The sequence below is a fragment of the Aptenodytes patagonicus genome, chromosome 6 (genome assembly GCF_965638725.1).
Source record: "Aptenodytes patagonicus chromosome 6, bAptPat1.pri.cur, whole genome shotgun sequence".
NCBI lineage: Eukaryota > Metazoa > Chordata > Aves > Sphenisciformes > Spheniscidae > Aptenodytes > Aptenodytes patagonicus.
In genome coordinates, this window is record NC_134954.1 from 44,773,408 (window position 1) to 44,798,206 (window position 24,799).

Below are 24,799 nucleotides of genomic sequence, written 5' to 3' on the forward strand. Positions count from 1 at the left end.
ATGTTGGCGTTTTGCTCTGGAGGAACATGTACGTCCTTTGAGACAGTGTGAGGCGTGTCTTTAGTGTTTGAATATACCTTTAAAGGATCCAGTAAATAAATTGTGTGATGAGCTGTAAACGTTAAGAACAATTGACTTGTAACTTTTTGGGGCGCCGCGGCTCAGCTTCTAGCGGCGGGGCGCGGTGCTGGGCAGCGCTGTGCGCGGGTGCCCCTGCAGCAACCCCGCTCCCCGCTCCCGCGGCCGCCCCCCTGCGGCGCGGCCCCGCCCCCGCCCCCGCCTGCCAAGGGCGCTCTGGCTGCGGCTGCTGCAGCTGCCCGGGATATCCTGCCGCTGCTGGTTCCGGGGCTGGGGCACAATGTCTCTACTAGGGGTGGCGGGGGCTGAGGAGCTGATTTTCTATGTGAACGGGAGGAAGGTAAGTGCTGCCCGGAAAGAGTGTGGAGAAAGGGGGGCTGCTGTTCCAGAAGTAACCCCGAAGGGTGTGGGCACAGATTTGGTTTCCTCAGACTTCTTCCTCATGGGAGTATAACCAATTCCACACACAAGCCTCCAGAAGGATTCCTTCCCGTCTCCTCCTTGCTGCCTAAGAAGCGAATCAGCCTCCAAGCATTACTTTAGTTAGCTAACACTCTTCTGCGTACAGCAAGTGCTGTCAGAAGGGGAGAAGCAGCAGAGGAGGACAAACGTAATTACAACATCCCGTTTTAGCTAGCTCTTGCTGCCTTTGGGGGAGAAAACATGTCAAAGTGAAACGGACTTTCAGCTGAGTATCAAATTTGGCTGGTGAGCAAACTAGTTTTTCATTTGTACGTGCCTGGCTTCTCATCTTTGATGGTATCAGAAGAGGCATCAGATGGTATCAGATTTTCAGAGGCACAACAGAAAGTCAGCAAGACTCAGGTGCCAAAATATGGACTAGGCCAACATAAAGATAATACTGCAAGAACAGAATTAAAATGTTGATTCAGTGGAACTGGAAGGAACTAGCTGATTCTAAGCAACGGAATAAGAAATCCTGTAATCGATCAAGAATGCCAGCATTTCTATTGTGCTTGGTTGTTAGTCTATTACGGCAAGTGAAAGTTTATATAAATAAAGCTAGAAGAAAAGCGGTTCCTGCTGGTGGCCTTACAGGCTTCCTCTGGTGTTCATCCCAGTAGGTTAAAGTGCCAGGGAGACTCTAAAATCTGCAAATCACTAATTCTTTATGCTATGCTACCTTTATTGTAGCAAAGTTCTGCTGCATTTTTATTTCTAGTGTGGCTGAAGGTAAATGCCCTCAGTATGACCTTTCACTGAACAGCAGTTATTTTCAGTAGTTGCAAGGTGCCCTGGCACTTCTTTCCTGGAAACATACCTGTCTGAGGAGGAATTTCCAGGAGGAGCCCAAATTCTCCTGTGGTCTTTGGCAATTAGTCTAGTTCTATGAGAGGGAACCAGAGAATGATTCTCTTCTGGCTTTGTGGGAATGTAGTCTGTGCCCTGAATTTTGAAAAGCCTTGGTTTCTTAGTTAAACCTTGTTTTTCATTTCTTACTGCAGATAGTAGAGAAAAATGCTGATCCTGAACAAATGCTGTTGTCTTATCTGCGAAAGAGGCGTATCCTTTTCTTGTCTGTTCCCTTAAGTCACTCATTTGAAAGCCGTATTCGAGCAAAATTCTCATAAATGATAATTAAAAGGTGATTTACCAGGTTAAGGAAGTCGTGACTCCCTCAGGATAAAACAACCATATTAAATGATGTGTCTTTCTTAAGCCAAATACTCTTCAGTGAGCTGCTCTATTTTTAGCCTAGTTTCCTAAACAAACAAAGTTATGCCATCAGGCATGATGTGTATGTGTGTATCTGTGTTCCTCCCCTCTCCCTCCATAAAGAAACCTAAGATCCTTTGGCCAGTATACATAAAGCTTGACAGAATAGGAGTCTCCAAGTTTTGTAAAAGTCTCTCTCCCAGGAAAGGGCAGATCTTGTGATGAGACCCTGAGTCTGCTGGAATTTTGAGTAATCTATTTTTTCTTATAAGAACTCCAAACGGATTTCTAAACTCAAAAAACAGGTTTAATAGTAAGTAAATATGAACAAGTATATTTTTAAAATAGAAAAAAAAATTAAATTAGTTAGACAAGACAGAATAGAAGTTGGGAGAGCTAGAGCTCTCACCCTGCTAGTTTTGTCTTTGCAGGCAAGGTTCTTTCCTCCTGTTTTGGTTTCAGTCCACAGCTCAGTGGCTTTCTGAGTTGCTACAAGTTGTGCAGCACTGGCTCTGATCTTTTCCTCTCTTTCTCTTCACCATTTCAGAGGCCTGACCGTGTGCCTGCTCTCAACTGTTCTTAGGAGTTTTCCAAAATCTGCTGCGCCACAAGCTTATTCCCAGTGTTCATGAAGCTGTTGCATAATATTCTGAACACGTGTGTAGGGACTCACAGCCAGCAGCAGGGAGTGAATGTGGGGATGAGCAGAATCTCTCCTTTTTGCAGCTTCCTAGACTGTCTTGTGAAACATACCCCCACAGGGCAAGTGAAGTACCATATACTATAGAATTCACACAGGAGAGAGTTTTTATATTTGTCTCAAAAGAAAAACTTAAGTCAAAACATGTTTGTTACTGGTCAGTCATAAGGAAGAGTCTGGAGCAGAATAGGTTGCTGTAGTTACGGTGCTTATAAAATTATTCTTCAGTAATTTGAACAAGTTCAGACTCCATCGGACTATAAAAAGTAGAATCATAGAATCATAGAATTGTTTAGATTGGAAAAGACCCATAAGATCATCAAGTCCAACCATTACCCTAACACTACCAAGTCCACCACTAAACCATATCCCTAAGCACCACGTCTACACGTCTTTTAAATACCTCCAGGGATGATGACTCAACCACTTCCCTGGACAGCCTGTTCCAATGATTGACAACCCTTTCGGTGAAGAAATTTTTCCTAATCTCCAATGTAAACTTCCCCTGGTGCAACTTGAGGCCATTTCCTCTTGTCCTATTGCTTGTTACTTGGGAGAAGAGACCAACACCCATCAAGTAGCTCAGTACCAGCCCTATTACAAGAGTTGTACTTCATAGATTAAAGTGCATTGGTGAATGAGATAATGTAATTCTGCACTGACTTGCTCTGACACCTTGAAAAATCATTCAACCTTTCTGTATCATTGTACCCTGCTTATAAAATGAGGATAAGAGTAACTTGTTTTCAGGAGCTAGTTGGTTTCACCATACAGTTTAAACGTCAACTTGTAGTATTCCTGCCCTCTGTTGCTTAGGTCTGTATGACAGCGTGCCATTCCCTGAGGTGCGCTTGCCCAGCTGTGTCTGAGACCACTTTGTTAGCCAGATAGAGGAACTGATCCTTTTCACAGCAAGCCTCCACATATAGTTGAGTTAACATAGCTAGGGGGACAGCTAACTTTGGTAAAGAGACAAAAATTAATGTCAGGGAACAAAAATATAGGACAGGAATACCTTATGCTGATATTGCCAAACTCTTTATAATGTGAAATGATTGCCTGAGTGAGCATGAGGAACTTCAGCATCTTCCAGTAATGTGTTTTACAATTGCAAGGTACAGTGTAATACTTCTCTAAGCATCCTGTCATCTTTTTTTTGAGGCTAAATGCCATAGGAATCGGGCACATGAGACCCAGAACTCTACCATTCCTGGTAGACAGTTCTCTTCCTGCACCTTGTGCCAGCTGTGGAGTTCCTCAGATCTCTCTGTGTACTAATTCCACTCATTAGGCCAGCAGCAAACTAACCCAGGAAAAACAGAGGTTTTCAGCTGGATTAGGGACTCAGTCGCGAATTGGTCAGCTTGTCATTAGTCAGCTCATGGAAGGGACTGGTGAGAAAAAGGCTTGGTGCAAGAGGTCTTGGGTTTTGGAGCAGGTAATGTTGGGAAGAGAAAGGACAGAAGAGGAGGAAGAAACGGGGAGTAAGGCATCCTCCTTTTGGTGGCTGTAAAACATTAAATTAGCTGTTTGTCAATTCACAGCTTCAGATTGGCCACTGTTCCAGATTCATAGAAACGAGCACTTCTCTCATAAGTGTGATCTTTCCGATGAGATGCAAGGTTAATACCCTGACTATAAATGGGCCGTCTGGGAAAAACTGGGGTATTGGTTTTAGTGGAACTTCAGATATATAGCTATTTTGCCCATTACATGTTTTTTCTTTTCATATCTTCACTTGGAAAACTATTCTTCACTTCCTCTTTCTGTCCCAACTTAGTCTTCTTCCAAAAGAAGTCAGAGTCAAGTTTTCTGCTTTCTTGGGAAGAAGATTTTGTTTATGTCGTTCCTTAGCTTCAATCTTATTTTCACTGAAAATTTTAATCCAACATAGAAAGGAGTCTGATACATATGCTATCATACCAAACCAATTCTATGTTCCTTAGCAGTTCAGGAAAAAAGGTGGCCTCAAGCTTTTCAGCATAATAAAGACCAAAATGAAACCTGGTAATTTTTTTTTCCCTAATGACAGCATTTTCAGTCCGTCTTACAGGAACTAAGTATGGCTGCGGAGGAGGTGGCTGTGGTGCCTGCACGGTGATGATATCAACTTATGAGCCAGCTTCGAAGAAGATACGGTATCCTTAACAGAAAATTTTGAAAACTGCACAGAATTTTATGACTGTAGATACCATTTCCAGATATGAAACTGTAAAAGCAAAGTTGTAAAATCTGTACTTAATAGTAAAAGAATCCAAAGGAAGGGTCACTTTAATCCAAAGGAGAACGCTGTAAAAAATACTGTTCATTCAGCTATGTTGTAAATTTGCTGAAATATCATGCTCACAAATGCTTAATTTGCTCATATATGCTGACAGCTCCTGCAAAGAGTTTTCTCTTTAGGAGGCATACATTTAACACCCTTTGTATTGACCACTGGAATGTGGCTCCCACCTGCAGCTCTGTCATATGACTGATGGGAAGATAGGGCAGGCAGAAGTTTGAGTCTTACCAGCCCTCTAATACTAAACTACCTCCGTACACGCCAGCCACAAAAAGGACTTTGAAACTCGAAACCAGAGTTTCATTAAACTAAAAACTGGAATAAATTACTTTTAAATTGAGAAAACTCCAGTCAAATTGTTAAATGGTAACATGTCATTGTCAACTGAATATTTTTTAGGTGGGGAAAAAGTAAAAATGTTCCAGTTGTTCCTTTTGACAATTGCATTACGCTGGAATGCAATACAAATGAAAATCTTTAAAGTTATTACAAGAGTTGAAATTAAAACAGTCAGAATGACACTTGAAAAGAAACATTTTAACTATAGTAAACCAAAACATTTTATTGCTAATGATGAAAAGCTTTGAAGAATTTTCATTTTTGTATGTTGTTCTTATTTAGAATGATATTTATTTTACATCAGAATTTCCTTTGGGTAGAAATTTGATTATAAATTTTCAGCAGTAATTCTTTACTTCCTGTAAACGGCTACACCAACCCTCCCTTCCCCACCTTCTTCCTCCAAAACACACTTGACCAGTTGCTTGTGGGCAAGAGAGAAATCAGAAAAGACAGAAGTATTAGGGAAGATATAAATTCTACAGATCTGTCCTCATAGATACAGTTTTTATACTAGGGACAAGAGATGCAGCTAGTAAGTGATCCCTTCTATAAAGCTTATTCTCTTCTTATTCCAAATGATGATAATGACTGCTTTGTAAGTATAAACTATGTCTTGATTGATGCAAAATAATATTCATGCATCTTTATTATAATAAAATAATATTCATGTTCTTTATTCTCCTTTATGTTCCAAAGACATTATTCAGCAAATGCATGTTTGCTTCCCATTTGCTCCTTGTATGGTGCGGCAGTCACCACAGTGGAAGGTGTTGGAAGTACAAAAACCAGGGTTCATCCAGTTCAGGTGAGAGTACAGTGTCACCGTGTAAGAGGATTACTGGTTTCTTCCTTTGTATGGGCTGGCTTGAGTGGCAGTGCTCTTAGGGCATGGGAATTTCACATGATGATTATTCTCCCTGCTAAGTGATAACAGAAGATAACCCAAGTTTCTGATGGTTGATTGATCAAGGCTGCTGCAATATGGCTCATGATGGATCTTGCTTTAATACTGACAGCCTGATCAAATAGTTGGTATGTAAGAATTGTTGGAGTGGATCAGGCTTGTGCTCTATTTGGGCTGACAGCACTCTATTTGGGCTGACAGCACATCTTGGACAATGCCCCTTTAGCTAATGTTTTAGTATGAATGTAAAAAGTCCACTGAAGGTTAATTAGCTTCTTTAGTAAGATGTGCCTGGGCATCACACACAAAATAATTATTCTTATTTGAGATTGCTTAAATTGTTTTACTTAAAAAGTCTGATTTATTATGAAGGCAACATTTAGTATGGCATCTCCCATTTAAGAGAGAGTTCATTAGAATGGTGACGTACACTGAAAGGAGTGCTATTTGTGGTGTTTCATTTCAGGAAAGGCTTGCCAAGTGCCATGGCTCCCAGTGTGGTTTCTGCACCCCTGGAATGGTGATGTCCATATACACTTTGCTGAGAAACCACCCAGAACCAACTTCAGAGCAGATGATTGCAGCTCTGGCTGGTAAATATTGCCACTTTTTAATTTGTAGGTATGTCCTTGAACCATTTTCTTCAGATACTTTGTGTATGTGAGTGCATGTCTGTGTGAGCACACATGCATGCATATATGTATGTACTCCATACAAATTGTGCTTCCCAGCAGAGTTGCTACTGGATACAGATCTTGTATTCCCTGTCATTTGTTTCTCCTGGAAAATGAAGCATGGAACTGTGGATTGTTTCAGGGACAGGTGTTCAAAACATCCCCATATGTGTCTTTTGAAGTGCTTTAAATCAGATGTGCAAAATGATGTCATATTGGAGAAGTAGCTGCATCTGAAGGTCTCTGAGATGCCCTTACATCTGGAGTTGAGAATGTCATAAGCCTCACAGGAGAGCCCCTTTGTGGTAGGAATAAACAGTCAAATAAGGTAGAGAGATGCAGACCATCTTCACTAAGGGAAAGCGTGAGCATTATTGCAGGTAAAATAGCCTTCTGTCATCTGTTCTGCGCTAGAGTCACAGTGGAGCCAAAGGCATTTCCTGTTCCTATGAGGTGAACTTAGATGGAGGTGTAATGGTAACCACCTTCACTATTAGAAATAAGTCAGGGGGAAGGAGAAAAACATTTTGAGTGGGTGAAGAATATTGTACAATCTCTTATTCTCCTGCATACTAAGCTGTAGTCAGCATTCCTTCTAGTGCAGCTCTCAAGTATTTCATACTCCCCTTGAAACAATAGCCTTTTTCCTCAGGAGCTGCAGGGTCCTAAGTCTTGGGATGCTGATCTTTTTTGTCTTTCAGAGAGCTAACACTTCTCCTTAAGCTTCAAAAACTCAAACCTCATATAAAGACATGACATTTTAAAGCCACATACTTTAGAACAAAGATTTTTCATACTGATTTCCTTTTTTCAGGGAACTTGTGCCGCTGTACTGGATATAGGCCAATCCTAGATGCCTGTAAAACCTTCTGTAAGGTAAGAAGTAGTGATGATAGGAATACTAGATTGTGCCCGTTAGTGTATATATGTATACAAACCATCAAGATTTTCATTAAGATCATCTGTTTCCTCTGTTAAGGAATGTAGGTCCGAGTAAGGTGTATAGTAGCCTAACCTATTACAAAAACTGATTAACACAAAGGAACTTGGTGTCTAGCCTGGATTATGAAGAATAATCTGAAGTTACTGTGCATCAGTACTGGCAGAATTTGGATCAATGTTCTTAGTAATTTATCATGTAACACAACATGTCAGAAATCTACAGTGAAAGAAATGGGAGAGTGAACAGTGGGTAAAAGAAATAATGCAGACCATCTATGTGTGCTGTCACAAGGTCAACTGAATTTCACGTATTATGAATTATTTTGTATTAAGGAATTCAACATCCGATGATTTTAAGCTATTTTTGAATATCACTTCTTTTACACATAATCCTTCCAATTAAGCTTATTATTAAACTTAATCTAGAACTTTATTGAAATATAAAGAGACACTTATCAGCTTAAGCAGGCTTTAACTCATTGCCGTTCTGGGCAATATTTCACTAATGGAATATTCCTACTTTAGGAATCCATTTGTTGTCAAAAGAAAGCAAATGGAAAGTGTTGCTTGGATCAGGAAGATGACTTGTTTGACAAGGAAGAGAAGGTAGGGTTTTAAGTATTTTACCTGTCCTATTTAGATATAAACTTATAGAAAGAACATTGCACAGCTTTTTTCTTGTAATTAAAGTAAATGCAGTATACTCTGCCATTTTTATCCTCTACCTTATTCACTTTATGTAACAGTATTTGTAAAATAAGACATTTTATTATTCCTCAAAAGAAATTTGGAGATATTTCTAAAAATTAAGGATTCTCTGTGTATATTTGTATGAGGAGGCAATGATGTGGCAGATAGTTGGTATAAGGTAGTTTGGATCTCCAGAGCTGAGATTTGAGCAGTTCATCAAGTTCAGAAATATTAATAGTCTCAGCTCTACTCATACAGTGATCATTATATTGTGCAAGAAATCAAGGGATGTGTGGAACTGTCTTAAATCAATGATCAGTGATGATCTGAATGTAACCACTGATCTCTTAGGAATCTAACTGCTGGCTTGAGCTTGAAGAACTGATACACTCTTAAAAATCACAATTATGACTGTAATTTTATATGAAACCTCTTATCCATACGAATATTTGACTTTGTTCTCAATTTTCTTTCAATAATATCTGATCTTTGCTTTTTGAGTACTGTAGGTTGGCATGAAACCGGCTACTTTCTTATAGTAGGACTACAGGAAGCCTGTAGTTAATCTTTCAGTTGCTTGCCTCTACACTGTCATTTGTCTTAGCAGTGAACTTTGAGAAACCGTTATGAACACTTCCTTCATCTCAGCAGCTCCAAATGATGCACGCTAATTTAGCACCAAATCCAAATGATAATGGAATTACTAATTTTCTACTGACTTCAGTGGGACCCTTATGGTTTGGTTTTGGTTTGGGTTTTTTTTTTTTTTGATGGAATTAACGATGAGAGAAAATTCTTGGTCTTTGCTTGTTTTCTTTCTTTTTAAGGTTTCCACCAGACTATTTTCAACAGATGAATTCCAGCCCTTAGATCCTACCCAGGAGCTTATATTTCCTCCAGAACTAATGGTAATTTTTGCTGCTTATAGACTATTCTTTAGTTCTGTCTTTTTCTTAGTAGTCCATAGTTCATATCTCATCCTGAAGTCCTGCTTAGCAGTAATTCATCAGAAGAAATGTCATAACACTTTAATATAAATCCAAAATTCTATTCCTTTTTTTTTTCCAGTGAGCTTATTGAATATTCACATACAAAAAATAATCATACTGAGAAAATGAAGTGCAGAGTTAGGTATTAGGTGAGAAGACAAAGTAGTAACTTAAACTGGGTTTTCAGTGCAGCACCTGAAGATACAAATGCTTCTCAGCAAACTGAATGGCAAACCCTTTTTAACATTGGCAAAACAATGCATTTTCCCCATTTTGTGGCTTAATAGTTTTGTTGGTCTTTTCTGTCAAAATGTCAGCATCAGATAACCACCCAGACCGGGGAGTGTTTAGCCCCAGTGATTAAAGTATGACAAAGATATAAGCAGCTGAAATAAGGGCACTGGAATGGAAAGTGTCAGGCATCCTTAATTATTGACAGCAGTATTTGCCCTAGAAAAACTGAAAGCTGTTTGCTTTACATTGTTGTCAATCTATAGATTCAAAGCCAAATTCTATGTAACTAGCTGGCTGCTTATGGAGAAAAGTTGATAACTCTGGGACAGGGGTTCTTGACCGTGTATTTGTACCACCACTAGTTCACAAGCTGTTTCCAAGTGATCAGTGAACAGTGCTAGAACAGCGAGACACATCCACATGCATGCTTACTCTAGAAAGGGATGCTGCTGCCAGTGTCATTGGTGACCTCCAAGCAGCTAAGTGTGCAAACACCTCCCTAGGTACTTTTTATCACTTTTTTTATAACTTCAACAATTGCAGGATCTATTCCTACATTTTTTGCTTGGGGGCTATTTATTATCAATCTTGTTTATTAGCCCACTGGAATTAATTGAAGACATTTCACCCATGCAGTCTAGAAATTCACCACTGTGCAAAGAGCCAGCATAACAGTCCCATTTCTGTCCAGTTTTGAAGGATTAAGTAGAACTGCCATTGTTTAAGAACTTCTTTTGACTTTCAGTCTAGTGTCTATTAGACCTTGCACCTGTCTATATGACTAATATTTAAATCTGCCATATTTCCCCATCAGAGAATGGCTGAAAATCAACCAAAAAGAACTCTGTTTTTTCGTGGGGAGCGAATGACATGGATTTCTCCTGTAACCTTAGATGAATTACTGGATCTGAAAGCTGCCCACCCCAAAGCACCTCTTGTGGTTGGGAACACCAGTGTGGGTATGTATACAATCAGAATGGCTCCTGTTGCCATAGTTCCAGTGTGCATGGGAGAAATGGGGCTACGTTTATCATTCTTTTTGCATTTTCATCCTTAAGCTTACTCTCCACTATGTTGGAGTTGTCATTATGGAAGATGTCTTTTGTCTAAGTCTATTCCTATTCGATAGGACCTGAGATGAAATTTAGAGGCGTGTTCCATCCAATTGTTATTGCTCCCTCAAGGATCCCGGATCTGAATGTGGTGAAACACACAGATGACGGTCAGTAGACTTCGCTTTGTTCAGACATAGGAGATTCCTCTGCAGTAAGGATGCTGCTCCATTCCATAGTGCTGAAGGTGTGAAGTGCTATGCAACTCATTCCTAAGCATGCTTGGTTCTTTCCCAGGTCAAGGTGGCTCTGGCTGCCGTCCCAGTGCATGATACAGTTTTGTCTTCATGACACAGTGCAGTACTGACCAGCAATATTATCCTGGGGCCCATTAGTCTGTGCTGTCTGTACCATGCTATGCTGTATAGCAGAGAGAGACCCATACAGAACCACAGAGAGACTTAGCAACATTGCATGCTTGTCTACATTAGAAAACAGGCTGTGATTAAACTGGCATAGCTAATATGCAATAACTAATCTTGTTCTGAATCATAACAGCATTAATTATTGTAGATTAAAAATTTTGTACCTCAATTTATATATTTAAGATAAGCATGGAGATTTTTCTAGTTAAGGTTAGACTAGGTTTTAGTTTTTAAATAAATTCTATTGAAATTAGAAATAACAACTAGAAATAGATTTAAACTTACTATAATAGCCTAAATTAATGAAATATAAATTAAGTTGTGCAAGTTTACTGCCACAGTTTTAAGGAAAATCAAACTCTATATCTGATGAAAGTTACTTGCCATATGCCTGAAGCCACTTGTTCGAAGTGGTAAACTGTATTTGACAGTTTTGTCATTGCATTTAGAATATCTTTTTCATTTCAGATCAGTCATCCAGTTCTAGTCAGTGACCAGTTTGTTCTTACCCGAAAAGTGGTTGGGAATTGAAAGAAAGCAGGGAGAATGTTTACTGCTTCTTTTAATCTATAAATAAAATCTAGTTATGAGAAGGTGAGACTTACTAGTTCTAAAACTAGAGATATGCAGTTTAGTTTGCTAGCTAGAAATAGTATTTCCTCTCTTTAATCAGATTTAAATGCAAAACATGTTTTGATTAAATTTTTGTTTTAAATACACAAAATTTAGTATTGCTGTACTCGATTAATAAAAAGCCATTTAAAAATTATATATCTTTTGATTTATATTTTTGATTGAATTCCAGTGTTAATTAAAAACATTCATACATAAATGAAGTCTGTTAATAATTTTGAATAGAAAGGCACTGTTTACCATTTTATAATATTGAAATTTTTATAAAGTATAATCTTTAAAAAAAAGTATAAATACTCAAATAAATGCCTACAGTTATATGTTGTCTTTCTAGTGGGAAAAAGAATACCATATTCAGTGTTAGGACTGTTTGGGTTTTTTTGCAAATACTACCTACCGATACCTTAGGAGAATAACTAGAATGTACGTATGCAAAGCAAGATCAAATTATGATAAAAATCATGTTTAAAAATAGGAAGAGCCTGCTGAAAGCATTTTGAAGCTGACTCACCTTTGGGTGAAACATAACCTAAACAATTACTTGTTCATAGTTGGTGCAAGGGAAGCAGTTGGAATGGGCAGCTGGAAGCAGAGAAGGGATTTCCCTTTTAGTAGAAATGGTGAGCTATTAGCTCAATTTCATCATTTCATGAAACTTTACCCTCAGCCTCCTGAAATGAAAGGTCACAGTACCTTTAATATGCAAAGGTCCCTCTCCTTATATCGGCCTGTATTCCACGTGAGCAATCCTAGCTCTACAGTCTGAACATAGTTTAAAACCCAGGCAATAAAGCAATGCGCACATTACACTTTCATAATCTTTTGGTTACAGGATTAACTCTGGGAGCTGCCTGCAGCCTCTCTCTAGTGAAAGCTGTCTTGACAAATGCAATCTCAGAGTTCCCTGAAGAGAAGACAAAGGTTTTCTGTGCTGTCTTGCAGCAATTAAGAACTCTGGGTGGAGAACAGATAAGAAACGTTGCTGTATGTTGTGCATTACTTGCAATAACAATTGTAACAAATTGTAACAAATGTGAAATTGCTCCTGACCACATGTAAAACTTGCATTTTTAATTCTGTTTTTAGCAACGAATTTTCTATCAATACATATATTTTGAGCTTTCTGTATGTATAAATTTGTGTATAGTCTTCACGTTATATTGTCACTTAACATAAAAATGTGAAGGTGATGGAGAAAGGTGACATAAATTTCTTTTTTTCAAGTCATTAGGTGGAAACATCGTAAGTAGAAAATCAACCTCAGACTTGAATCCTATTCTGGCAGCCAGCAACTGTATGCTCAATCTGGCTTCAAGAGGTAAGCGGAGATAGCCTGCCTCTGTAGTAGTGCCAGAGGTACAGGATCCTATGGTATGGGGAGAGGGGAAATAACAGCAGGTGAGCATTTCTTAAGGAACCCTTTTACCGCTCTCATACAAGATCACATCTGCAAGAGAAGCAATTTGCAAATGAAGAACATGTCAAAGATTCTCATGTCAGGGGTAAGCATTCAGACCAACCAGATCACTTGTACTTCTGTGGGCAATGAATTGCTATAAGCACTCATAAAACCTCACCATTTGAGTAGCTGTATACTACTTCCCCGCCTCCCTGGTAGTTTTTTCTGTAATTGATGCTTTGCCCTGGTTTTAAAATCACCCTCTGGCCCTGAGAAGAACTCCGGCTTCTCGTTCCTCACAGATACTTCTGATACAGGAGCCACTAGTCCAGCACCATTTTCCATGCCCGTTTCCTCAGTTTCCTTCCATCACTGTATATATACTCCTCTCTACCTGCTCCTTTTCTTGTGCACTATCTTACCATTGGAAGGTTGATGAAATTATTGGTAAACATGAGCTATCTGGTGGCCTGGAATTGCATGCTCTCCCTTCTAGAGGGCTTATGTCCTTTTTGCCCTTGATCAAGACAGGGTGCGTGTTGCCATTTCAGACCATGTAATACTCCACTCAACACCCTGAAATACACATTGTTTAAGGGGTTGTTTCTGAGCCAGGATTTCTTGGAACAGATACACAAAATCTTATGCTGTGTGATTTCCATGACTTCTTCCTGCATAATTTGGCATTGAGAGGAAAAAAAATACCTGTCAGAATGTTGTTCTGACAAGTGAAAGTACAAACATTTGCATCTTCTTAACAATTCTAATGATATGCCTACTTATTTGAGTGATGAATAGGATCGCTGATTCATATCGCTTTCTCTTAACCTGGCAGAACTTTACTGCTGGGAGAGGGTTTTCAGCATTTTCACAGGTTTTTAACATATTTCTTTACCAAACGGTAGTCAGTGAAGCATAGGAAAAGTGGATTGTTCAAGAAAAGGAGGTTGCAGAAACACTATTAGTTCTTAGTATTTATGTTAGATCACAGTGTAAGAGAAAATGTGCCTTCCTAGATCCTGGCAGGCTCACAGGTGGGATTGGACAATAACGTTTACGTGTGTAAACCAACTGTATTCTGGATGGAATTGCAAAGGCAAAAATCCAGAAACGCCAGTGCTGCTATTCTTGACAGTGTTATTTTTCAGATTCACACTTCAGCAAAATAAAATTCTTTTACTAAAGTTTTGCTGTCACTCTAGTTATATTTGAGGAATGCAATTTTAATGCTAAATGATATTCTAAGATGAACAGGTTACAGTGTCATCATCACACCTACCATGAAAAACGTGAAGAAAATAATCTTGCTGTAAAGCAGCCAGTCTTGAAGTGTCATGTTCATTGAATGTGAGGGGAGTATTTTAATATATGAACCTTTTAAAAATGGCACAGAAGATTATCTGGTTATAGAAAGTCTTGGGATAGGTCAGGGCTACTGCAAGATAAATATTGTCTAGTAATGAGAAATAATTTATTTTAAAATGCATTGGACCCTTTAGGTAGCATGTGAAAAGTACAAAGGACACAGAATACTAGTAAAAAATACACTTTGACTTCATCTGTCAAACACACATTGTTAAATTCCACACTGGTGAATCACTGTGGATTTCCATCTGTACAATGTTTATGCCTCTGTGTTCTTGCAGAACGACAATGCTACTTGACAGTTGTGTTACTGGTACAGTTGCAGTCCTACCAACAAAACTCCTTGAGCCAATGGAGCTTGTTTAATTAATAGAATTAATTATATGTGTTAAAATGTTGCATTTCCAGAAGTCTTGCTAGGTTAACTGTGCAGTGATATTGGCAAACCCGATGTAGCATAGATGAAGTTTAAGTGTTCAAAGGGCTTTTACAGATTTAGGTTCATTGCAGAATTTTGTCCTCTTCCCTTTTGCAAATCCCACCTTTAATAGTATATATCATAGAATGACAAACATAGTCACTTTTAGAGTAATCTGTCAAAAAGAGAAAGGAAAAGGCAATAGCATTTATTGTCCTCTGGACTCCTAGAATTGTTCAGAATCTCAGAACAAAAACAAACAACACAAAACAAAACTCAAAATTTTTTTTTTACTTTTGCAGCAGTTCTCTCCCTTTCAGTTTTCTTCCTCATTCTTTACATTTTAGAAGGAAAGGTAGTGATGACAGCAGTTGCAGAGATTTGGAACAGATTGACAGGAGTGGGGATGGGATCATTGTGGCAGTATCAGAAGGGAGAATTACGGAATGGGGATTGATCTCTGGGCATTTTCTTAGGACTCTGGTGTTATGATACTATGGAAGATGGAGCAGTCATTTGTATTTATAGAGCATACCACTGATAATTTGTTATGTAAACTCTGCAGTTATTATTTACTCAGGAAGGCTTCACGTATTTCTTGCCAATTAAAGTATGATTGATGTATGTTTGTTGCACAATTGTACAGAAGTTTCTGGATTTGGGATTTTTTTTTAGGAAGAAAGCGACAGATTTCTTTGAGTGATATTTTTGCAGATGGAGTTGGTAACAATACCATTATGCCAGAAGAGATCTTAGTCTCTGTCCATATTCCCTATTCTAGGAAGGTAAGTTACTAGTTTGTTTAGATTTGCTTTATGCAGAGTTAAAGACTATTAAATAAAGAGCAGGAGGGAGCATAATCACTATCTTTAAACATATTACACTATTACAAATTAACACTATTACTGCTCGCTTTCTGAATTCCTTACATTTGAACCTGTCAGTACCATACTATCTCCCAGTTTCAGCCAAAAAACACAATTCAGCAGGTAGTTGGTGAAATATAAAGAGTGATACTCAGACAAAAGTTTACCCTAAAATGATGAGGGCAATAGCAATTGTCTAGACCCCCTACAGAAAGGGGTCTTGGACAAGCTGCCATAGTCCTCACCAAAGCAGGCTGCTCACCTGTGATATGGTTGGCATCAAGCAGGTAAAGCTTTGTCATCTCTTGAGGATTTTTCTTAAAATGAGATAAGATTGGACATGTGTGTGGTGCTTCCATAAATGTTGCTGAACTGAATAGTAGTTTTTAACTGGTATTGTGTTTGCAAGAGTGGATATGGGATCTTATGAGAGAATTATGGGTCATGTTATCTGAGTACTGAAGTTTGGCAATACTTCGAAGCCTCTAAGCTTTTGGTCTTGTTATAAATGCAACTCCACTCCACAAGATCCCTGTCTTCCAGCTATCTACCGTGAAAAAATCTAGGTCATCTGAACTGTGTAAATGATGGAGGATTGGGTATGGGCTGCTAGAAAATCAGAGATGGTAAAGCTACTGAAAGGTCAAGAGAAGGAAGTGTATGGTCTTGAATGCTCAGGAAGTTGTATTTGTGCTCTTGATTTTTTATTCTCTTGCTTCACGTAGTGCAATAACAAGTTCTGCTTTCAGATACTTAACATGTCTGCAGGTTACCCACTTCTGTCTGATCTTGCTCAGGGGGAGTATGTCTCTGCATTTCGACAAGCACCAAGACGGGAAAATGCTCTCCCAATAACCAATGCTGGAATGAGAGTCCTTTTTGAGGAAGGTACAGACATAATAAAAGATTTAAGCATTTTTTACGGAGGTGCTGTCTCGACCACAATCTGTGCAAAACAAACCTGTTGGACACTTACCGGAAGGTACAATTTCTCTGCCTTCTCTATATCTCTTAATAAAGGGACTTTAAGAGCTTGGGTGTACTTCCTTGGAGCGTGAAAGTACAGAAATATTTTACTTGCCTGGCTGATGCCATTTATGTTCAAGTGAGTGATCTGGTCAAACCTTAATGATGGCTTTTCAGGATTATTACATTTTGGAGTCTGCACATGGGTGCAACTCTGGTGTGAAGTATGCAGAGAGATGAGATAGGAGCTGTGAGATAGGTGGATAAGGTATACGTAGTCAGTTGTGCACCTGAACCCGAGCATTGGTAAATGATGCTGTATCCCATAGGTTTGATAATCCCCCACTGTCAGTGTTCTTGAGTCCTTCAGTTTGGCTCTAATAGATACAAAGTTTGCAAACTTCAGACGTGCCCAATAAACTTAGGAGCACAAGTCAAGCCTTAACCTTTTCAGTATTTCTTCATCTACAAGATCCTAATAATCTCTGAAGCTATCTCTGACATTCCCTCCCACTTTGCAGCATCTTTCCAAGGTCTGGAGGAACAAAATTACAAATAATTCAGGCAGTATAAAACCATTTATCTGAATGGAGTACCACTAGACTGTTTTACCATTTAGTATGCAACTGTTTCACTAGTTGAACTACTCATTATTTTTTGCTGCTTTACATGAGTAAATTTATTCTAACAGATTTATATTTTGATATTTAGGGTTATGTAAATATGGAGAACTAACTGTGTTGAGAGACTTCAAGGAGACAGCCTTTTCAGAAAATGTAACAATTATCCAGCACTAATTAGAACCCTTGAAAGCATCTACAATTTGTATCAATATTGTTATCCACTTTTCTTTAAATATAGGACAGTATTTGCAGAACAGTGATAATCTGTAAGGCTGTTAAATCAGCTTTAAAGCTGTAGTAGGGTTTTTTTATTTATTTATTTTAAAAAGGCTGGCATAGCACTCAATTCCATTGGCTTGAGGGACCTCACCTCTGTGAGCAACATTGACCTACACTGTTTTCAAAATTGCAGGCCATTATTAGAATCAATATTTTGACTTCACTGTGAGCAGGATTATGCCTGTGGTCCATGGTACGAATGTATTACTGCAATTTGTATTTATTTCTTGAGTTCTGGTCTGATTGTATCTATTATTCTTCCTGACAGACACTGGAATGAACAAATGTTGGATGAAGCTTGCAGACTAGTTCTTAAAGAAGTTGCTCTTCCAGGCTCAGCCAGTGGTGAAAAAGTAGACTATAAGAAAACTTTGATAGTCAGTTTCTTCTACAGATTTTTCCTGGAAGTATTGCAGTCATTAAAGACAACGGTAAATTAGTTCTCCATGTCTGCTTTTGTGCAAGCAAATGAAAGGTTTTTTTCTATCTGTTGATGGTTGCAATTTTTACAATGTGTTAAATATTATCTTTGGGGTTCAGATCTACAGAAGAATGTAAGTGCTGAACTCCCAAAGAGATTGATGGAGAGATGCCCATTTAACTTTTAGGTGCTCAGATACCTTTACCTTGGAAATTAGGCTTTACAAAAAACTGAGCAATGTTAATGCAACAATATATCAGTATTGAGCTCCCAGGCCCAAAGAAAACACACATGAGGTCTTACGCCATCTGTCTGTAGTTCAAAACATAAATAGAATAGAAATAAAGGCTTTGGAAAGCAACTGTAGGTGTTAAACCAACCCTCCTTCTTGTATGAGTTCTTGACTGGGAGAGGAGGATTCTAAAATTTCACTTCCCAATACATTCTAGGTGTAATTTACTTATTTTTGTCTTAAATCTGTTCTTATGAGGAAAAATATCCCTTTTGCCTTTTTCTTCTGTATTACCTTGAGCTCTTTCCCCTGAATTGTCATTACTAGGTAATTTACTATTACCAGGAATGATTCTGTGCCAGTTTTGGTCAGACCCCAGAACAAAGCTCTTCTGACTATCCCTGCTTTATGTTGCTTACTTTAAACAAGAATATTTGTTGAATCCAATATATTTTTAAATATTATTTAGTGAAATCTCAAAACTCTACATTGTTTTAAAATTGTTATTTTAGAGCCTTTCTAGCTTGTGAGAGTTTTGAAGGAATTTCCTGTATAAAGAGTTTGTATTTGGTGATTTTGGTTGGGTTTTTTTAATGTTCAAAATGTGAGTTTTAGTAGTAATTCACTTCCTTTTCAGGATCCTTGCCACTATCCTGACATACCTATGGAATATAGGAGTGTCCTACAAGATTTCAAAAACAAAATGCCTCAGAGTATCCAAATATACCAGGCAAGTGATTTTATTCTAAGATCGTGCCGTGCTTTATAAGACTTGGTAAAAAGTCACAGTTTAAGCATGACCCTTGCTGTGAAGCTCAGGTACAAATCTTCCAAAGGATTGAAGGCAACAGGCTCTTAGTGGTTGATTTTAACTGTATCTCAATTAGAAAAACCTTGTCTGTAAAAATAGGCTCATACAGGTATACTCACTTCTTCTAAACAGTTCTCAAAAGATAAATATGCTAAACAAACTCCATTGTCAGACTCTTAAACTTGGTATATTGCAGTGTGCAACCCAACTGGAAAAAAATTAGAAGAAAATAAAGAAAATTGAAAAGAACAGGTCTATAGCTATCACTATAGCATTCTTGTCTCAAGACACACTTTTCTTAAGATCTCAGAGGACGCTAAGGTCTTACTGTAGATTTAGCAATCAAGATGGAGTTTGTGATGGCTATCTGATCAAATTAACAAGAGTATTGAAGAAGTCAGCAGTAGAGGGCAGCAAAGAACACCTTTTGGATTTTCTGAGCTCACCCTTGTGACTAGATCATGGTGGGAACTCCTGCAAGGATTTTTGATATTTTGATACCCTCAATACACAAGTAAAAATCTCAAGTTTTTCAAAACCTAAAGAAAATGTAAATGAAATCTAGGTAAACATCTTTTTTCATTTTCAGATATTCTTTAGAATAACATTTTAGCTTTAAATACTTTGAATTTGTTCAAGTCATTATCTTCAGCTTCCTTCAGAGTTATCGTCAAAAAAAAGACACTACGGACTTATAAAAGGGGCCAGGATCAAAGGAACTAGTTCTCTATGGCTTTCAGCAATTTATTCCCCAGCTGCAAGAAAGTGACTAAACAACAGAAATGGAAACAATTTGTTATTCAGATCAGTTGGCACTGAGCAACAGAAATTATTTAGAAACCCAGAAAATCTGTTTTTTCACTTTAAATTTCTATCTAACTTTTGCAAGTCCCTATCTCTTGTCTGGAGTTCTTCATCTGAACATTATTAAGCTTTTAAAATTAAGGGGAAAAAAAGAATGTGTATCCTGAAAGATAAATACCTGGTCATTCTGTTAGTGGAAAAGTTGAGATGGTTTGGCTGAGACAGCCATTTGAGGAACTTTAGGCAGTCAAGTGAAAAATGTCTGTTCTTGGCCTTGGGCTAATAGCAGACAGTGTGCCAGAAAGTGCAAGAGGTAGAAATGTGTAGCCAGAACACTTGTATGCTGGCAGCTATAGAAGTTGTTGAGTTGCGAGCAATTAACTAGCTCTAAATGTAGAAAAGGAAAAAGTTAGTATGAACACTGACCCAGAAATTGGAAAAGTGCTCTGGAAGTTGGCAACAATTAGTTGGTGTGGCAGAATGAACTGGCAACACTGAATTAACTTTCAGGAAAGACTTAGCAAAATAAGGTTAATAAGGCACATACACAGGTGCAAGGAAATAAAATTGGGAAGGAAATATTTAAACAACATTTTCTCACTGATTTATGTTGATCAGTTGCAATCTTGCAGCGAGGAAGACAAATCCTAGGAATCACTGCAAATAGCTCAAAATACAACACCAGACACTGGTAAAATACAGAGCAGAATCTTGTGAGAATAATTTGGAAAATTATCAAAGCTTCATGACACCAATCAGTAAGGGAGGAAACTGTCCTTCTGAAAAAGAAGTGCTGTTTGTATCACTATGATGTAAACGATTAAGGAAAAAATCCAAGTAGACAAACCTGTGCAAGGCTCTTGGAAGGCTCCTTAAGAGAAGAAATTGAAGAAATCCCCAGGAGCAGCAGTCAGGTCCTGCATCCACATCTGTTTACAATATTGGAACCAGAAGATGATAATATGAACAGTTGTTCCTTCATCTGATTTTTTGATTACTTTAAGAATAACATGACTATTCTTTTTTTAACTGTTTGGGGGTGTGGGGTGTGTATTTTTGACTATACAGGGCATAGGGCTGAGTCAGTCTCCCCAGGATCCTGTAGGACGCCCCATTATGCACCAGTCAGGAATTAAGCATGCCACTGGTGAAGCAGTTTACACTGATGACCTTCCTTCTGTGGATGGGGAGCTCTTCCTGGCTGTCGTCACTAGTTCCAGAGCTCATGCTAAGATTGTGTAAGTATTCAAAGTGTATCTGAAGGAAGTGTTATTATGAATTGCTGTCTGAGATTTTTAGAGCAGACTAATGAGTTATGTGTATACAGAAAAGCATGCCTGATACCCGCACTGGCTCAGGTGCTGGAAGCAATATTGTTGCTCTAGTAGAAGGCTCTGTTTGGATTTAAGCGTCTCACTCCATATTACTGCACTAATAAAGCTGAACTGTTCCTGGTCCATGAGCCAGCCTAGAGCTAGCCTAGGTACCTCCACAAATTGCTGAGCTGTGCAGTGCAAGCAGGCACCGAAACTCAGCTTTACCAACATAGCTTTGAAATCTCAACTCTATTACGAAAAAAGAAAATTGTTCAAAATGTAGGAAAGTGTTGCAACATTGCAGCAACAAGGTAGCAAAGCTCATATGAGGCCTTATAGGAGAGGAAGAGGGTTTTATTCTGAAGGAAAACTGTTTTTACTTATGTTTTTATACTGCCAAGACACACCTGTTCTAGCAGTTTGTTCAACATTCAGGCACCAAAATGCACATATCCAAGTTGTCTGCCCAGTGTTCAGGCACCAAGACGTGTATCCACGTGGCCTGGTCAGGATTAATTGTGATGACAGAGAGGACTGGGGCTGCTAGCTATAGAATCCTTGTCATATTTCCTGGCTTATTCTTAAGTTGGTGATAGTATGCTGGGTTTGGATGTGCTCTTTTTGGTACCATCTAGGAACTGACATCACCCCCGTCTCTGTGAGTCAGTAGGATTTATTCACTCTCCTTTGTCTTCTCATCTGGGTGTCCAGAGAAGATGCCTGTAGGTGTGCTGGGATCTTGATGACCTGCTAAACTAGGTGTTATCGAAACATGGCATTCTTACAGACTTTCTGCCATTCTTTCTGATCCTTCTGTATCCATAGATTCTCATTCATTCTCCATTTATACTGGTCTTGCCATTTCTATTATAATTCTCTACATGAACTCTCCATTTGTAGATGCTTATTTGTATCAGTTTGATTATATGTGTAGATGAGGTCTTAGAAAGTTGCAACTGTAGCATTGGAATTGTGCAGTGATTTTTTTTAAATCAGCGCAGTCTAATGGGCCAATGATTTCCCTGTTGCATCTAGAGTATTTCCTAGAAACAAAGCAGGTTAGTAGAATTTTAAATTGCCTTTGACCTGCACTTCTTCACATGCCAGAGATAGAAGACATGTCTGAACCTCTGAGCATATCCTGGCTGTACAAGAAACATATCTCTGTATTGTGTTCCCTTCGTCTGTTCAACGCTTTGTGAAAGTAATGAATCACACTTCTCTCTTCCCATATCTCAATCAGATCTATAGATACCTCAGAGGCTCTAAAAGGACCAGGTGTGTTCGATATCATAACAGCTCATGATGTACCAGCTACAAACGAGTTTTACTACTCCGATGATCCGGAGATTATATTTGCAAAAAACAAGGTATAACTACTATCTTTTTTTAACCTATTTTCTTCATTTTTACTGGTTTTCTTCAGATTTTTATAATGAAATTTTACTTGCTGACTCTTGAATTTCTGTATTGTATGTACATCAAGGAATCACATTAGGCATATAACAAGGTAAATTCTTACAGTTTTTTCCCACTCCCTTTTCAACTTCAAAATAGCTGATGTGCGTTATATTCTGCCTAGAGAAAAATGTATAAATTGGAATAATACAGATTAAACCTTACAAACCCATCTGAGTTGTTGGAAGAGTATATTTCGTTGAAAGTTAGGCTCCCAAATCACTTATCCATTTTTCAGTAGTGTATTTTCCTTGATTCCCTAGTTGTACTGGTATTTCTAATAATTTGTTAGCTTCGTGGATGATCTAAAAAATACAAAGATCCTAAGTCAAAACAAAATTCTAAAAAGGAAACATGAATAGTGGTTACACAAAAGAAGAATATCAGCAGCACATATGGGAATAGTTTGAATCCACTGTTTTATTAAGTGATGTGTATTTTACAGGTGATTTGTGTGGGTCAGATTGTCTGTGCTGTGGTTGCGGATTCAGATGTTCATGCCAAACAAGCAGCTGCAAAAGTGAAGATAGAGTATGAAGTGCTGGAACCGGTGATCTTAACAATTGAGGTACTGATAATTTCTTTTCTCTTGCTTTTTTATTGTTTTCTCTATATAATTAATGGAAGAAGCAGTTCACACTCTTCACTTGCTTTTTAAACATGATTTTCTAAGGAAACAAGGTGAATATGAACATCCAATTAACCAGTCTGTCAGTCTCCCTATAAATAACTTTTCAATCCTTCGGATAATTTTGACCGCTTGTGATAGATAGGCAACAGCCTCAAAGGTATTAAGGTCCCACAAGTTTCATCATAATAAACATAAGAGTAGAAAAGAAGAAGTCTTTTAATGTTCCCAGTGAGGAAAAGGCAATGAGCACGCTGGTTGTTTATAATTCTTTTGGTAGCTACCAGTTGGTCAATCAATGTGTGTATATTGGCTGAATGATCAGCTCCTGATTATCTGTAGCATTTTGTATCTGTTGTCAGGCTAGCAAGCCAACAAAGTTAGGCTGGAGATGTAGAAAGTGTTGGGGGATGTGAGGGGAAAGATGTTAGGGATATAAAACATCTTAGAAATGTGATGTGGGAGTCATAAGGGAAATGGACTTATGCTGGGTTAATGAGATGAGTGGAAGTAAGGAACTAAGGACATATTTGCAGGGAACCAGAATTAGTTCTGGGAGTCACTTTGCAGCTGGTTTCCATAATGTGGGGGGGGTGTAACAGCACAGTCTATCTGGTATAAAAGTAGAAGTAGTCTCTTTTTAAAGACTGGCAAATTTTACTAATATTTCATTACAGTTGAAAGTGTGACGAAGTCTTATTAGAAATAAAGCAAATCATACTTAATAAATAGATTCTACTTTTACTTAGTCCTTGTGATTTCTTACCCTCTTAATGGCATCACTCTTTGGATGATGGGGTTGCATTCTTATTCTGTGCTCTTTTGGTCATTTGCTACATGTATGAGAGGGAAGAGCAGGTAGAATAAACTGAATGCATTTTCTTCAGAAACTGCTATCATCAGTAACGCAAGATACATCAGGAAAGAATTGCTGAAACTGAATACACAAACTCATCAACAATGACAGTAAAGCAATGAAATACAGTTGTTCATTGACTTTGATAGCTGATGGTTCAAATCTCTGAAGAGAATAGTGTTTCTCCTGAGAGTAAAATGCCACAACAAGCTGAGAACTTTGCAAATACTTTAAAAAAATATTTCTCTTTTTCTCCACTGCAGGAAGCTATAAAGCACAACTCGTTCTTTGAGCCAAAAAGAAAATTAGAACACGGAAATGTTGATCAGGCATTTGAAACTGTTGATAATATAATTGAAGGTAAACTGCAGAATACATTTGGTGAGAAATTGTTGTCAGTATTTGGGTTTGTCTGCCTGTTCTTCAAGTCCCAGTTCTACCTTTTTTCCATATAGCCATTAGGCCTGAGAAAGCTCTTGGTCACCTGGAAGAAAGTGTGATTAAACCTAGTGGTCTTGTGGTCCTGCTACTACATTCAAGCTTTCTGCATCTCTGTCCTTGAAGCAGAATCACAGAATAATTACGTTGGAAGGGGGACATCTATTCCAACCTCCTGCTTAAAGCAGTTGCAGTTAGAGCAGGTTACTAAAGGCCATGTCCAGTCAGGTTGTGAATACCTCCAAAGATGGAGATTCCACAACCACTATAGGCACCTCTTCCAATGTTTGACCAC

The 24,799-nt window shown here is 38.3% G+C and overlaps 1 protein-coding gene across 1 annotated transcript in view; it reads left to right on the plus strand.

The window, feature by feature from the left end:
• The first annotated feature begins 326 nt into the window (after positions 1–326).
• AOX1 (aldehyde oxidase 1) overlaps positions 327–24,799 on the plus strand; it is a 46,954-nt gene continuing 22,481 nt past the window's right edge. Inside the window, exons 1-20 of the mRNA XM_076342330.1 lie at positions 327–418; positions 1,545–1,602; positions 4,497–4,593; positions 5,778–5,886; positions 6,452–6,578; positions 7,474–7,535; positions 8,127–8,207; positions 9,119–9,199; positions 10,329–10,473; positions 10,644–10,736; positions 12,457–12,608; positions 12,849–12,942; positions 15,482–15,591; positions 16,470–16,654; positions 17,809–17,971; positions 18,831–18,923; positions 20,877–21,046; positions 22,368–22,494; positions 23,028–23,150; positions 24,330–24,426. Coding sequence (XP_076198445.1) covers positions 359–418; positions 1,545–1,602; positions 4,497–4,593; positions 5,778–5,886; positions 6,452–6,578; positions 7,474–7,535; positions 8,127–8,207; positions 9,119–9,199; positions 10,329–10,473; positions 10,644–10,736; positions 12,457–12,608; positions 12,849–12,942; positions 15,482–15,591; positions 16,470–16,654; positions 17,809–17,971; positions 18,831–18,923; positions 20,877–21,046; positions 22,368–22,494; positions 23,028–23,150; positions 24,330–24,426 — 2,227 coding nt within the window. The 5' untranslated portion in view covers positions 327–358. The remainder of the gene's footprint in view (positions 419–1,544; positions 1,603–4,496; positions 4,594–5,777; positions 5,887–6,451; positions 6,579–7,473; positions 7,536–8,126; positions 8,208–9,118; positions 9,200–10,328; positions 10,474–10,643; positions 10,737–12,456; positions 12,609–12,848; positions 12,943–15,481; positions 15,592–16,469; positions 16,655–17,808; positions 17,972–18,830; positions 18,924–20,876; positions 21,047–22,367; positions 22,495–23,027; positions 23,151–24,329; positions 24,427–24,799) is intronic.